The sequence below is a fragment of the Ascaphus truei genome, chromosome 3, assembly GCF_040206685.1.
Source record: "Ascaphus truei isolate aAscTru1 chromosome 3, aAscTru1.hap1, whole genome shotgun sequence".
Classification (NCBI taxonomy): Eukaryota; Metazoa; Chordata; class Amphibia; order Anura; family Ascaphidae; genus Ascaphus; species Ascaphus truei.
In genome coordinates this window covers 401,103,455-401,119,678 of record NC_134485.1, presented here as the reverse complement: position 1 = coordinate 401,119,678, position 16,224 = coordinate 401,103,455, and the positions used below count along the sequence as shown (strand labels likewise).

Sequence of the window (16,224 nt, the reverse complement as noted above, 5' to 3'; positions counted from 1 at the left end):
AAGAAAAGAGACAAAAGAAGATCAAGAACTACGGACCGATAAGCTTACTTCCATTCACTTACAAGATTTTACAAAAATACTCATTAATACTCTGGATTTTGCCCAGCATAGAGAACTAGCAGGGTTTTGCAGTGGATACAAGATGTAATATCTAAGTAATGAATACAACAGTGTTTAAGAAGATGCATATATCAATTGTCTGCCTTCACATGTGGTCTGTATGACATCTTGTTGTACAATTTGTGCCCTTAGCACCAGATTTCTGGAGCACCAGCGCAATGTTATAAATGGGAATAATGTGCCTAGTCTATCCAGACATTTCCTGCATAGACACAATAGGGACCCTGGCTCCATCACCAGTATGGGACTTGAATATATCCCCCCATCTGTATTGGTGGGGGGTGGGCAGGGATAGGTTCAGATTACTCTGTTTGAGAGAGACATATTGGTTATATACGCTGGGAACCCTCTCTTCTTGGGGTTTGAATGAGAGCCTGGATTTAAGTACACTAATTTAAGCATTAGGTCCAATCATCTCCTGGACTCCTGAGGTTAGGCATTTTTTATACTCTCCCCCTGGTCTCATGGTTATGTTTGCATTATGAATTCGGTACTGACACCGTAGTTACATCTTGGCCACCTGTCAATATCTTGGGTGTTACAGTAGGTCTCATTCATCTCACATTCTCTTTCCCATTACACTGCACTTTCATCCTTTCCCAGTCCCTTTCCCATCCTTCCCCTTCCTACCCTGAGGTTCCCTCTTCCTTTCCTGCCCCCCTTTACCCTCCCTTTTCCCACCAAATATATCATATATATATATATATATATATATATATATATATATATATATATATATATATCAATATCATTTATGTATTGTTCATATCTATACCACATTTAATTTACTTTAGATGAATGTTTACAACACATTATCATTTTTATATACATTTTTTTATATTTCACTATTACACTCATAACTGCATCTATTGCTTTATATATTATAATATCCCATCACATATTAGAGTTATGTATGTTCACCAGATCACAATACATTTATTCCCTTCATTGGTATGTGGTTCTCCTATTGACTCAGCCCATGGTTCTCATTTTAACAAGATGCAGCTTGGTTATATTATCCCTTTGTATGAATGGTTATTTCTTTATATGTTAATTTGAGGCTATCCTATATATTATACATACAGTTGGTATCTCCTCCTTGGATAGTTGTCTATATCTCTTTTTGATATAGTTCTGAGACATTTACTTGTGTTTGTATACCTAATGGAATTTGGATACAATTCTGTCTCTACTTTAATATGCTTATATAATCTAGGGAGCACAATACTTTTCTGGGCACCTTTGTCTGCATGTTTTATGTCTTTGTGTATTTTTTTTGTGTATTTTATATTTATGCATTTTGATACATGCAACTAACATATTTTTTACTATTTCATCCCGAATGACCCATGAGGGGTTAAAACTTTCATGGACATTTGAATAATTGAACAATTGTTTGGGACTATATACTGTACTACATTTCAACGCCTGATGAAGTCGCAACTGTGAGCAACGAAATGCGTAGGGCTTACTTCAGTTCTGTTGACTTTTCATTGTGGTGGCATCATGGTCGCGGAAGTAGCAGCTGTGGTACAGAGATACCCGAGGAAGACTTCTGCAGTTACACCGATCTGCACCTTTCCGGAAGCAGATACACGTCACCAGCCAATCCTGAAGAGGTGTTCCCGGCATTCATTAAAAGAAAATGTGCCAAATGAAAACAAAATAGGAATAATGGCATACCAACATATGTCGTTGATTATTTTAGATTAGATTTTTTGACGCAATGCACTTTGGATTCATTTTGAAAAAGCAATTCTTTATACATAGCCCCGATAATATTAGGTTATCCAAGGGAAAATCGTCTCTAAGTAACAATACATTGATATGAGCATGAGGAGTAGCTCTTGGTAATGTCACTCCATTTGAAGTGGTTGAACTCTGCTTGAAACCCCTGTGACTTTGGGTAAGTCACGCTATCGCCTTGTACCTGAGGTACCAAAATTAAATTGTAAGCTCTTCATGGCAGGAAATTATTGTGCATGCAAAATTCAACGTACAATGCTTTGTACTGTATATAGTGGGTGATATATAAGAAACTAATCTTGTAATTTTTTTGTTGCCATTATACATTGTATACTTTCATTTTTTTTCCTTACCAGGCAGATCTTGTGTATGTGAACTATGCCCGTACAGAAGACTTTTTCCATTTGGAGAGGAATCTCAATATCAACTGCACTGGGAAAATTGTCATTGCCAGATATGGAAAAATCTTTAGAGGAAATAAAGTAAGACCCTTTTTACTTTGTTTTTATATGTGTATGTTGTTTGAATAAGTAGAAGAGGGGAATATGAGAATGAGATTCTAACATCATGTACTATAACATACATTATTGTAAGGTGTAATAAGTTATACAGATGTAGCCAGGTCTCCCCTGCACAGCAGCACCCCCCTCAACTCGTGTCCGATCGCGGGTGTCTCCGAGTCCAATGGCGGCCCCGCCCGGCGATCGCAGAGGTGAGGGCGGTCAGGTCCCGGCTCGGGGGTTGCCGAGGACGCGGCTGGTTGCCAGGGCCGCACGCGCATCATGGGACTCCCAGCGATCCCGGAGCTGGGCGGCGAGGGTGCCACCATTGCCCCTTAGCTTGCGCATGCGCAGGTAGGGCCCCAGAGTCAGGTTAGGCATCGCGCGAGTGTACGGCCAGAACAGGGAGTAGCGCGCTGCCCCCTAGTGCAGGCCAATTGCCGGGGACGCGATCGGGCCGTCGCTAAGGCCGCTATCGCGTTGCCGCGGTCCCGGCGGCTCACAGAGCAGGGCGCCGCCAGTGAGAGGTGTGTTGCGCATGCGCAAGGGCTAGGAGCGCCGGGAGGACTCCAGGGAGCTCGCGCCTGCGCAGGAGAGGGTAGGAAAAGCCTGCAAAGCCCTAGCCTATTAGGGAAGGCTCTAAGCAGGGACTACAGATCCCAGGAGCCTCTGCGCGCCCCACGTGATGCCAGGGAGCCAATAGGGCTGAAGGGTGACTTGGCAGAATTAGGGGATAAGATACATTTCGCGCGCTGGGAACGTCAGTTGGAGCTGGGGAGCTGTGAGGGAAGGAAGGGTGCGGGGAGTGAGTGCAGCTCCTGCACCCAGATAGGTACCCACATCCCAGGTAGGCCCCAACTCCCCACCAGGTTAGTGGGTAAGTGCTGAGGGAGGCCCAAGATAGGGACGCTGCCCTTAGTGCATTAGTGTGTTGTCTTGTCAGGATCACGGCTGACAGTGCTGTGAGGCCTGACAAGGAGGCATAGTGTTAGCGTGCAGCACGTTGGCTGTACGCATCCAGTAGGTTGCAGCGCGTTACTGCAAGTGCTGAGAGTGCTAGGACTAGTTAGTCAGGATTGCGAAGGTTAGTTGCAGGAGTAGAGTAGAACCGGGAATAGTACGGGGAGAGGCGTAGGCTATTAACCCCTTAGGTCCCAGATAGGTTCTCACCCCCCAGTTTGTAGTACTACAGAGAAAGGCCCTAGGTTAGGGATCCTGTCACAGTAGGGTAGTAGTAGCGGTTCCTGCTAAGAGGTTCGGACCCAAGTTGGGGTCCACAGAGACTATTTCCAGGTTGGGATCGCCCCTGGCGGTCCTCATGCAAGGAGTCCGGTTGGGGATCAGACAGAGTCATCACACGACTGATCCTTTGTGAAGTTGTTGCTGATCCAAGCACCGGAGTGCTCGGCAGGTACTATACAGTCATAAGTGCACCAACGGGCCCTTAGTGTAATAGTGACTGCGCATTCACCCATTGCCTCTCTCTGCGTGCACCCTACCAACCAGCCTCCCTCACCGGTATTGTTCCTGTGAACACCTGAAGGGACCTTTTGGACGTGAGTCACGGCGGAGCAGAGCTCTAACTCTGCAAGGACATCACCTGCGCCGGGAGGACTCTGGTATTTCATCGCGTTTTTATACCCTGCTGATTGTAAGTAGGGCTCTGATTTTTCCACCCCGGATGACCAACTGTTCTCATCTTTTGTCATTGCCAATTTTATAGCATAGTGAAAAAGTTCAGTCCGCGCTCTGGCTCTTTAAACCTGGAATGTCGATTCCTCTCTGTTCTTTTGCAGCTCTTGTGTTCTGAGGTGTCTTCCCCCACCTCCAAAAGTGGACTCCACCGGAAGACTCCGACGGGGATACCAAATGTCAACAGAATTTTATAGCATAATTCTAGTTTTAATAAATTGTATATTTTAATTGTGCGGGACATTGGGTGGGATTCTTTGGGACACTGGGTGGGCTCATCTGGTGTTGGTGAAGCGTCCTGCGTGACGCAGTAGTAAGTGTCTCCTGTAGAAAGGGACACCTGTTAGAATGGTACTGATGTGATGTGTTGCCTTGCATGTTAGTAAACGTTATTGGTTATCATACAGAGTATGTGATTATTGTGATTGTCCTGCGAGGAACCACTCCCCCTCTGGTGGGAGCCATCGCAGGTGGAGGCGCTGCACCGAGTAAGCGGTTACTCATTAGTATAATATATTGCCCTAGGATCCCCGTGACGGAAGCTCAGTCCTCCTGCGAGCCAACAGGTATAGCACCACACCTGGTAACTTGGTATGTCCTTTGCACCCACATTATAATCTGCGATTGGGTGGGGGAATACCCGTTACACAGAGTAGTTACAAATATCCTAAAACTGCAAATGCAAAGAATGACACTTCAAAAAATCTTATGTCATTATTTTTGGTTCTCATCTTGGGAAGCGTTGGTGCCTTATCACACAATGAATGCAATAAAGGGGAATCATTTTTTGACTAAATAGATTATGAAATTGTGCAAATTGGTGCACACTTGGAATGAAATTTACAAAAATTGACATAACAGTCAGTCAGTTTATAAATAACACAACTCCCCACTGACTTTTCGTTTTGTATTTTTGGAGAAGCCTCCTGGCAACCCTAGCTGCTTGCTCAAATCTTTCAAATCCGACTGGTCCAGTGGGCAATTGCTCTCCTGTCCCCCCGGCCTGCACCCCCCTGGGAACCTGACTAGTATTCACATTTCCCATATTTACTGCAAAATTGTAGGCTGTACCAGATAAAATACTTAGATGACAAATTTCGAGTAAAATTGACTCATTGTATACATCTGGTATTTCTTTATGTCAATGTATCAATGTCCTTACTCTTATTTTTGCCCCATGTGCATCATCATGCATTGTGCGGGAGTTGCTTTTGGAAGAGTTAGGCCGTGGATATAGTAGGGACGAGCGATGGAGGGCATAGCATCGCGCGCCTGTCGCTTGAGCTATCCGTGGCCTTTGGGGTGGGGAGGCGTGACGGGGGAAGCGTGGCGGAGGTGTGGCTGTGATGTCACAAAGCTGGTTCGCCCTCATTGGCTGAACCGCTCGTGACCCGGCCATCGCGTGTCCAAAACAAAAAAAAATAGTCTGCGCGAAAATTACCCGCACCATTGCACTTAATTGCTGTCGCGCACGCTATAGCCTGACTCATAGAGGTACGGCCTTCTGTTTGCGCCGCGTGCACGCGTTCGTGCTGAGTATGGACGTGGCCTTAGAGAGTTGTTAGAGAACAAAAAAACACTTGCTAACAATTGACGTCTCATACGAAAGTCCTGCAAACGCAACCAGAAAATGGAATAATATATCAAAACAGAATGCACTGTCAAATTTACGTACATCACCTCTTTTTCTTACCACAACAGATATTCATTATTGTATGTGTGTTCTCAAGCGTTCTTTAATTTGACTCACGCTGTCACCATTGCTGTTATTTCAAGAATGCGTAGGAGATTAGAGTATGCACATTGTTTATATTGACTTCCACAATAAATTATGATGCATGTCAATTTTGTCAGTGGCTTTATCAGTAATTGTGTAAACCAAAATAAAGCAATATATTGTAAAATGGCAGTTTCTGCTATTTGAGGTGTGAGCTTCAACCCTTTTTCTACTTGTTAATGACCTTGTCCTGACCATACTTTTTACATGATACTGGCCCTTTTGTCTTAAATTCTATGCTCTTACCAGCACCATTAGTGTGGTATTAAGTTTTATATCCTACCACTCATGTCCACTAATGCAGGGGTGCGCGAAGTGGGGGGTGCAAGATTTTGTTGTGGGGGCACGGCGGCTGCAGAGGCCCCACTCCCTTCCCTGCTGCCTTTAAATTAAGTGCCTGGGGATCGCGTGAGGCCTCTGGAGTCTCTCCTACCTTATCAGCCATGGCAACACAGAGTCAAATGACGCCGCGGGTCACGTGGAGGTGAGAGGATGACATTCGGCACAGACAATCAGATTTCAACTGGCCTTGCAGTTAAGAGGCTTAGTTAATTATTAGACTTTAGCTCCCAAAATACTTTTGTTGTGGCTATTTAGCTTATTTTCTCTTTGGTTCTGTCCTTCTTTATCTCAACCAGTTTAAAGTATAGAAGTCACCTGAATTCAGGGCACCAGTTTTTAGAGTCTTTTGTACCACTTGTGATTCTCATACCTAGGCTATTCCCAGATCTGTGTGTGTGTGTGATATTTTCTTCATGCTAATGTATTTATTAATGTTGCTGTTGTCTAGGTTAAGAACGCTATGCTGTCTGGTGCCAAAGGAATTATCCTCTATTCAGATCCAGCTGATTACTGTGCTCCTGGTGTGAAGCCCTATCCCGATGGTTGGAACCTCCCGGGTGGTGGAGCCCAACGTGGAAATGTCCTTAATCTCAATGGTGCAGGAGACCCTTTAACTCCAGGTTATCCAGCTAAAGGTCAGCACATGATTACTGAACAGTTAAGATAGCTAAAGTTTGGTAAAAAAATAAATTTTGTATTGCACAAAAAAGAAGAAATATATTATACAGTACATATACATTTTTATTGACAATGAAAGTGTGTAAAGAGAAAACACACTGGTCCACACATGTTTAAATGAGATATATGAAGACTGGGAGTATGTCTAAGAAAAACCATAATCTGTGGCCCAGATCCCCAGATGCTAACTCAGTGCTAATAACAGGACATTATCATTCCGACTTATATATGTATATAGCCTACCTGCAAACGGAAGCATATTCAGAGCAAAAACATTTGTATTATATTTATCACGATTTTTATGTTTCTTTGTCGCCCTTCCTTCTCTCTTTCCTTCTCCTGTGCCCTGTCAAATGTTCACTCTGTCCCTTCATTCCTTTGCTCTAACAGAAACCTAGCTCTTACAACATGACAGGTGTGGTGGCTGCAGTCTCATATGGTAGTCTCTCTTTCTTTGTCTCTTGACTTAAACCATTTCTCTCATTGCCCCTTACCTGTGGAACTCCCTCACACTCTGAATCCGCCAAGCACCTTCTCTCTCCACCTTTAAGTTAAACCTTAAAACACACTGTCGTTTGCAAATGCACACAGGTAAGAGCAAACACGGGTACTTGGATAATGAGTAGTTTATTGCATAGTATACTGAATGATCATACAGGAGGGTCTGCAAGTGACTCTGCAAGGGGAGGGCCCAAACATGCTTTATATACACTTTTCATATTCATAGTCTAACATTGGTTAATAGGTAGATTATGATGACGTGGCGCATGCATTCTGTGATCACGCAGGCTACTCCATATTCTAAGCCTATCTTTTTAAATGTCACTAAACATTAGTAACAACTGCTTAAAAACAACTTTGTACAACAACAAAGTACATCAGGGTACATCAAAACGACATCAACAAAGTACGTCAGGGTACATCTTATCGCTATACTTCTGTGCAACAATAGAATATGTCTTATTCTTATTTGTATCGGTATAGTTCTGGGCATTGAGCCATAAGCACAGAGTGGAAATCTACTGTCAGTGAAACACATCCTTTCATACAAACACGCATTCTTTCTCACAGAACTGAATTCTGATACATGACAGACAAAATGGTTTCTGAATACAGCTAATAATTTCATCTCTAGAGAACCCCCCCCACAGTCCATTTCATCAATATGTTCATTTCAATAATATTAGATCAACAGCACTTTTTAGAACATTTCAATATCCTGAATTCATGTCTACTACATCACACCTGCTGTCTCTGTAAGTCTCCCAACATACCACTTTGATTGTAAACTCTCGATGGTGGACCTATTGTCTCTGATTTTGTTTGTTGCACTTATTGTATTACACTTCATTGTATTTACTCTCTTTTCTAAAGTACAGTGTGTGTGTGTGTGTGTGTGTGTGTGTGTGTGTGTGTGTGTGTGTGTGTGTGTGTGTGTGTGTGTGTGTGTGTGTGTGTGTGTGTGTGTGTGTATGTATATAGTGTGTGTGTGTGTGTGTGTATATGTATATATGTATATATATATATGTGTGTATATATATATATATATATATATATATATATATATATATATATATATATATATATATACAGTGTTCGACAAATCACCCAAAAATCTACTCGCCCAACCAAAAAATCTACTTGCCACATAGTCCCGCCCCTAACCCCGCCCCTAACCGCCCTAACCCCGCCCCTAGTCCCACCCCCAACCCCACTTTAAAATAAAATATATAAATAAATTACATTTAATAAATTCCTAGTCAGAACAACATTCGTTTTTGACAAATGTATTTATTACATTATACTACAATTAGTCCTTGTTACGTGTGTGTGTGTGTGTAAGTGTGTAAATGTCGGATCAAGAAATAAAAGCCACAGGTGAATGACTAGTTTCCTGAACCCCTTAACCAGTGTCTGGAGGTCCCCGCTTCACAATATCTAAAGCAGCAATCCCGCCTGGGATCTTACCTGATCCGCAGTCCCTCAATGTCCAGGTACCCTCATTCCCGCAATGTTATACATTGGAGGGGAGGTGTTTCTTACCTGTCTTCTGGGTTAGGGGGGGTTCCAATGTCTTCCGTGTGAAGCTTGAGTCAGAGCTGGAATAAAGCAGTGTAGGTTATTTCGGTGTAGTTTAGGTCAGTTAAGATATATAGGGTAAATAAGAGATCCAGAAACAGAGGGTGAGAGAGAGAGGGGGTGAGAGAGAGAGAGAGGGGGTGAGAGAGAGAGAGAGGGGGCGAGAGAGAGAGAGAGGGCGAGACACAGGGGTGGGGTGATTGGGTGCATCTCCCATCTCTTTCTCTCCCCCCCTGCATCTCCCATCTCTTCCCCCCCCCTGCATCTCCCATCTTTCTCCCCCCCCCCTGCATCTCCCATCTTTCTCCCCCCCCCCCTGCATCTCCCATCTTTCTCCCCCCCCTGCATCTCCCATCTCTCTCTCTCCCCATGCATCTCCCATCTCTTTCTCCCCCCCCCTGCATCTCCCATCTCTTTCTCCCACCCCCCCTGCATCTCCCATCTTTCTCCCCCCCTCTGCATCTCCCATCTTTCTCCCCCCCCCTGCATCTCCCATCTCTCCCCCCCCCCTGCATTTCCCAGCTCTTTCTCTCCCCCCCTGCATCTACCATCTCTTTCTCCCCCCCCTGCATCTCCCATCTCTTTCTCTCCCCCCCCCCCTGCATCTCCCATCTCTTTCTCTCCAACCCCCCTGCATCTCCCATCTCTCTGTCCCCTCCCCTGCATCTCCCATCTCTTTCTCGCCCCCCCCCCCTCTGCATCTCCCATCCGCCCCCCCTCTGCATCTCTCATCTCCCCCCATATGTATCCTACCTCAGGTAGCTGCAGATTCGGTGGAGGCGGCTGGTTTGGCGGAGGCACGTGCTCACTAGCAGCAGGTGCCGCACTGCTAGCGAGCGGCTGTGAGCGGGCTCCGGGTGGGGAGAGCAAGCCGGGGGGAGGGAGTGCCGGGGTGCCTGACGGAAAGAGTGCCGGGAACCGGAGGGAGGGCCGGGAAGCGGCATAACCGGGGTGCCGAGGGAGGATGAGCCGGGGAACCGGAGGGGGAGCCGGAGGGAGGCAGAAACAGGGTCCCGAGGAAGAGCCGAGGGGAGGGAGTGCCGGGGTGCCTGGGGAAGGAGTGCCGAGGAGCCAGAGGGAGGCAGAACCGGGGTGCCGGGGGAGGGAAGGCAGGGGAGAGCGGGAAGCCACGTGGCCGCCCCTGCGACTGTTTTTTTTTTTTTGTCAAAGTCCCGCCCCCGGCATCCCATCCAATCCCCTGCGGCCCGGCATTTTAAAGCCCCGCCCCCGGCATCCCATCCAATCCCCTGCGGCACACAGCTCTCTTCCTCCCGCTCGCCCTTCGTGCTCACCTGCGGCGACGCCGGAGTCAGGGTTGCACCGGAGCACGTCCGCTCCCCGCTCCCTTCCATCCCGGGCATCCCCGTCAGTTCTCCCGCCGGTTGGTGATTGTGCGGCGAAGCTTGTTTCAGGCGGTCCACGTGCGGTCGGTGGCCATCTTGAGAGCCTCAGGGGATCTCGGTCGTAGCTGTCGTTGATCGAGAGGAATTATTTATTTATTTTAAAAAAATTGAAAATTTTGGCGCGAGCAGGGAAAATTTAATAGAGCCGCAGAACGGCTCGCCAGCGGCCTAAATCCACTCGCCACGGGCGTGTGATTATCATTAATTGTCGAACACTATATATATATATATATATATATATATATATATATATATATATATATATATATATATATGTCTATATATATATATATATATATATATATATATATGTCTATATATATATATATATTTATATATAGTGTGTGTGTGTGTGTGTGTGTGTGTGTGTGCGTGCGTGTGTGTGCGTGTGTGTGTGTATGTATATGGGAGGCAAGAGAAAAAAGCACCCGCTCTACCTATTGTGGCCGGATGGTCATAGATACAGACCAGTGCAAAAGGGCAATAGACTATGTAACAAACAAGGAAAGAAACACTGTATGAAGCATAGACACTATCATACAGATAAGTCCCTATGTGATGCACTCGAGGGCTGTAGCGAAAAGTTCCCTACTGAGTAAATGTGGTGCAGTACAAAACAAATGGTCTGGTCCTGGTTGTATACTGCACCGACACACTTTATTCGAGCAAATACCCGGTATGTACCTGGCAGATACCTGGAATGCGCCACTCCTCACCTCTGACAAGCCCCGTTGCATTTGCCTGCCCAGCCTGGGTTCATGCCTGGCTGATGGGCGGCTGATCTGTTAAATGATAATGATTAGGATTTAATAGGCTGCAATGCTTCGCGTGTCTACCAGATGGCATAAATTCATGAATTTTAATGCAGTATATATATATATACTGTGCAGTATTGCAGCCAGCGGGAATAAAATGCTTCAATCCCTGCTTGGAAAATAACCCAATGCACTCGGGCAGAAAACAGTCACAAACCTCAATACACCCGGGTATACCCGAATTCGTGGGACTAGCCAAGCTCGAATAAAGTGTGTCGCCAGTGTAGGTATATGATTGTTTATTAAAAAAAGTTTAATTGGATAACTATTAAAATATAGTGGAACCAGACTAGAAGAGTGAGTAATAGAACTGAAATAGAAAATGGTACATCGTGCTGATTCCCCGTTGGGGGTCTAGAAATAGCAAAGGTGTGCTATAAACAACCCGCACAATGAATGCTGTGCAGGTATATAGGTCCAAATGGGACTGAAGATCAGCACAATGGAACAACAGAAGCACAGGTGCCCATGGCCTATAGTATCATGGCCAAAAAGGCTGCTTCTGATAGGTCATGATGTCACTGGATTGCCTATGGATAATAGCACTGAAAGAAAACATGTCATTAAACATGAAACAGATTTCATAAGTTGCCTCACATAAATATGTAGTGATGTAAAGTTGTTAACAATTTAAAGGCAACATATAGTGTATCATGTACTGAATCTCAACATGAGGTCAAACAATCCCACAAATGGCAGTGTGGACACACAGGTGCACACTTGCAATTTGCCACTATAAAGAGCTAACAATAAAGGTTGGCTGTGTTGCTGAGTTGGCAACATAGAAACCCTGCATGTAACTGACCCTGAGCGCATGTAACTACACACAGGGATGGATAAGAAAATAGAGGTCCCTGCACACCAATATATGCTGGCCCTGCGAGGGTATAACTATTCAACAGGATCGTGAACTCCCCAAACTAACCCTCAAAAACATACCCATACGGCACAGTGGGGGGAAAAGGGGTGGGGAGAGGAAAGAAGAGATGGAGAGAGGACCCTCAACCAACTTATCTGTTCTTGCCCTGTGGGAGCACGATCCTGTGGTGCATGTGTGAGGTGAGTGCAGCTTTGGAGGCTCCGTCGGTGTTCCGATCAGATCTGCGTGTGTCTGCAGGCATCTGCTCCCAAGCTGCACTCACCTCACACATGCGCGTTATAACCGGGATCGCAAAATGGCCACTGCACAAGGACTTATAACATTCAATGCTTTATTGCTAACAGAGAAACACACCTCCCCCCTACACTAATAATTGTAGCATACCATGCAGGAATCAAACACCCATGAACCTTCATACACTGCTAGTAATTCTATACCTGCTACACCATAGGATTGGTGCAATGTCATTGCCTCTATTATCAAACTTAACTTCTACTTCAAGACAGTATTGTGCAGTAGAAGTTAAGTTTGATAATAGTCATTGACATCACACCAATCCTATGGTGTAGCAGGTAGAGAATTGCTACCAGTGTATGAAGGGTCATGGTTGTGATTCCTGCATTGTATGGTAAAATTATTATTTAAATTTTAATTATAATTTATAATTATTTTATTTATTTTATAATTTATAAATTATTATTTTAAATAATTTATAAATTATACCATACCATACCATGCAGGAATCGAACCCTTGACGTATCATACGCTGGTATACCAGTGTATGAAGGGTCGTGGGTTTGATTCCTGCATGGTATGTTAACATTATTAGTGATGGGGGGAGGTGTGCGTGTCTGTAGCAATAAAGCATTGAATGTTCTAAAAAAACAAAAAAAAAACCTTGTCGATGTGCGCCGCGCACGTGGACGCAGCCTGATTAAGCAGGGAGAGGAGAGAGCTGCAGATGCCGGGTAGTTTCTCGCGCGACGGTAGCCATTTCACAAAAAAAATACAAATTGGAGGTGTTTTTAAATTGTGAGCCACGCTCAGACCGCGTTATAAGCGGATCGTGCTATAACAGGGTTGAGCTGTGTATATATGTATATATATATACATACAATGCTTAAAGCTATTTTCTTTCTCTCCGATAAATCTTGTGCAGTTTATATGCCCCGGTTTTGATTGTTTTCCAGCTTGGACACTTTGAAAGAGTCCAACACTCTCATTACATGCACTGGCAATCCTGTTTAACGCAGATTTTGGTACATGTGCAATTACACCATAATACATAAGTACAGTTATACTGTTATATTTTTCTTCACAGAGTTTACATATAGATATAAGGCTGATGATGGAGTGGGTCTTCCCAGCATTCCCGTTCATCCTATAGGATATCATGATGCAGAACAGATCCTTAAGTGAGTTGGCCTGTTCTTGCAATTTATGAATTTCATGTATTTAATTTCTAATAGAAATGAATCCTCCCTTACTTAAAAAAAAAAAAAAAAAAAACGTTTATCATGTTTTGTAAAAGAGAAAGTGATAATGTGTTTGTAGCAATAAAGCATGTCTTTATTTAACCCATGTGGCACTGGGTAGGTTACCAACACATGGGTTACAATGTTTTGCTTCTTTTACAATTCCACAGCAGCAGAATTCAGCTTTGAAGATGCTGCCCCACACAGCACCAAATTATAGCAACAGTGATGTGTCTAAAGGGTTAAATCTAGGTTATTCATTGTATAAAAACTCTGACAAGTTTAAGCATGTTTATAAGCAACCTTATTGTGTTGAAACGGGAAATAAGAAATGGGCAGCGTGATTGTGATTGCCAGCGAGCTTTCAATTGAAGGGAGCATCAGTAGGATGTGCTTCCCTCGCTGATTTGATGCTGTGCCTACCACCCATTTTCGCAAGAGGATATCACCTTATTCAGCAGGGGCTTCAGGGATAAGAAATCATTGGTTCTGCTTCATGGGATTCTCTGGTTCAAGGGTGAGCTTGCAGGTTGCGATAATTGCTTCTTTACAAAAGAGGCCTGACACTCATTGCAGTGGGTTCAGGGGAATCTGGCAGCAAAGAGGTTAAATAACCTTTTAAAGTAAATGAATAAATATGGCAGATTACTGTATGCAAGTTGAACTTCCTTTAGTTCTTTCATTTTGTGTGATATTTGCTCCTTGTGACCTTGGTCCCTTGCTTTACCACCCCCCACCATGCACAAAACATACTACTGTAGATGGTAATATGGAAAATAGCTGAAGCGCTCAAATGCAGGTATATCTCAAAATGATAATAAGCCAGACCACTGTACCAGGGTACTAACAATTGATATAGTACCTATTGTGTCATATAATGGGTACTATCCTCCTGAAGACAGGTGGTGTGTGGTGCAACCCACTCACCATATGTCTCATTGGCAGGTTCCCCTGAAAAATATGCAAATACTCACATCCTGGTAGGGCAGGCAGGCAGGCTGTGCAGCTACTCAATGCAATACAGGGAAAAGGGAGACCAAAAAGCGCACCAGCACAAACGGAGCAGGAAGAAACCAGAACAAAAAAATGATTAAAAGGGCACTTTAATGTGGCAAAAGACCCATCCAATGCATTTCGAACGTCGCAGCGTTCTTTTTCCTTGAAAAAGAACGCTGCGACGTTCGAAATGCATTGGATGGGTCTTTTGCCACATTAAAGTGCCCTTTTAATCATTTTTTTGTTCTGGTTTCTTCCTGCTCCGTTTGTGCTGGTGCGCTTTTTGGTCTCCCTTTTCCCTGTACTGTAGATGGTAAGTACTATGTAGCAGGGACTGGTGTCTGATAAATGTTATGTACTATGCTGGAATGCTATGTAATAAAAAAAGATCGTTCTGCAGGCACTGGAGGGATACTTGTTATTCTCATCTATATACTGTACGTTTAAATGTGTTTGATTTCTTCAGGCTTATGGGAGGACCATCCCCACCAAACACCTGGAAAGGAAACCTTAATGTGTCTTACAATATTGGACCAGGTTTCATGAGCACCTTTACAACAAGGTATGGTTAAGAAGTATAACATTTTGTTACGTCTTGAACTATGCATTGTTCAAGGAAACCGTATTCACTGGCCTGTCACACCCCATATACTGTTGCCTTGAAATAGGAAAGTTATGTTTGCTAAAATATTTCCCATATGACATAAGAAGTGTGCATACCTGCTGGTAACAAGAGGGCTGAGTCGTCCGCGATGACTTTGGGACAAAGGATCAGGCTTCTGGGGTCCATATCCCAGAAAATACTTAGCAGTGCAGCGCCTCCATCTGCCATAGGCTCCAGGGATGTATGGAGATGATCTCCCACGGTGTGACTGTAACTCTCCCCCCAGTTAGATCACACACCAGGCCGGAGGTATATTGCAAACAGGAACGGTTTATTACTACACACTTTGCAGTAACACAGCTACGGAGCAGTCGTCTTCCGGATACAGTCTTCTTAGATCAGCTCTCACTGGCGATGGTCCCTGGACCGTCATTACAGGCCAAGAGCACCCGCAGCCGTCCTAGCTCTTCCCCCACCTCCCTAGCGGAGGCAGAGGTATAATCACACTCGCTCCTCCCCGCAGGGAAGAGCACATGGGTAGGCCGCAATCTCAGGCTCCCAGTCGTGTGACCTGTCTTCCTTAAGTACAGCAAGAAGGCGTACACCCTGTTGTCCCAGCTACAACAGGGTGTACCACCCCCTGCTGTCACTCAAGTGCAGTACCAAAGATGAAGAGGAAAACCCCATACCAACTACTGGCAAACCTGTAAATACCTGTGTTTACTGCCAGCCCATTGGGTAGAATAGTATCCAGTGGGTACCCCGCTACAAGTGAAAGAAGCATACAGAAGCATATACCAGCTGATGTACAGTTTAAGGAGTTTCCCTTGGAAAGTTGATATGTATTGTGAAGAACCACCACTAAATTCCAGTGTTAGTCATTTCTCCTTTTCATGTTTTGTTACTAGAAATAAGGTGGGACCTTCCAAGTCGTACTGTAGCTAAATCAATATTCCAGTGATCCCATTGATTGTGTATTACATCAATACTGTACATAAGAACTGTGATAATGTTGGCCTGCTATGACTTTGGATATCTAATAAAGAAAGGGAAGAACAACTCAGTCTGCACACAAGGAATAGCAATTAAGAAAAATGTTGTATCAAAAAGTTCACAG

General features: G+C 44.4%; 1 protein-coding gene across 4 annotated transcripts in view; it reads left to right on the top strand.

The window, feature by feature from the left end:
• NAALAD2 (N-acetylated alpha-linked acidic dipeptidase 2) overlaps positions 1–16,224 on the top strand; it is a 204,324-nt gene that overhangs the window by 110,611 nt on the left and 77,489 nt on the right. For all 4 annotated transcript variants that reach the window (XM_075592544.1, XM_075592542.1, XM_075592545.1 and 1 more), the window contains exons 6-9: positions 2,223–2,348; positions 6,626–6,812; positions 13,354–13,447; positions 14,970–15,065. In XM_075592544.1, coding sequence (XP_075448659.1) covers positions 2,223–2,348; positions 6,626–6,812; positions 13,354–13,447; positions 14,970–15,065 — 503 coding nt within the window. The remainder of the gene's footprint in view (positions 1–2,222; positions 2,349–6,625; positions 6,813–13,353; positions 13,448–14,969; positions 15,066–16,224) is intronic.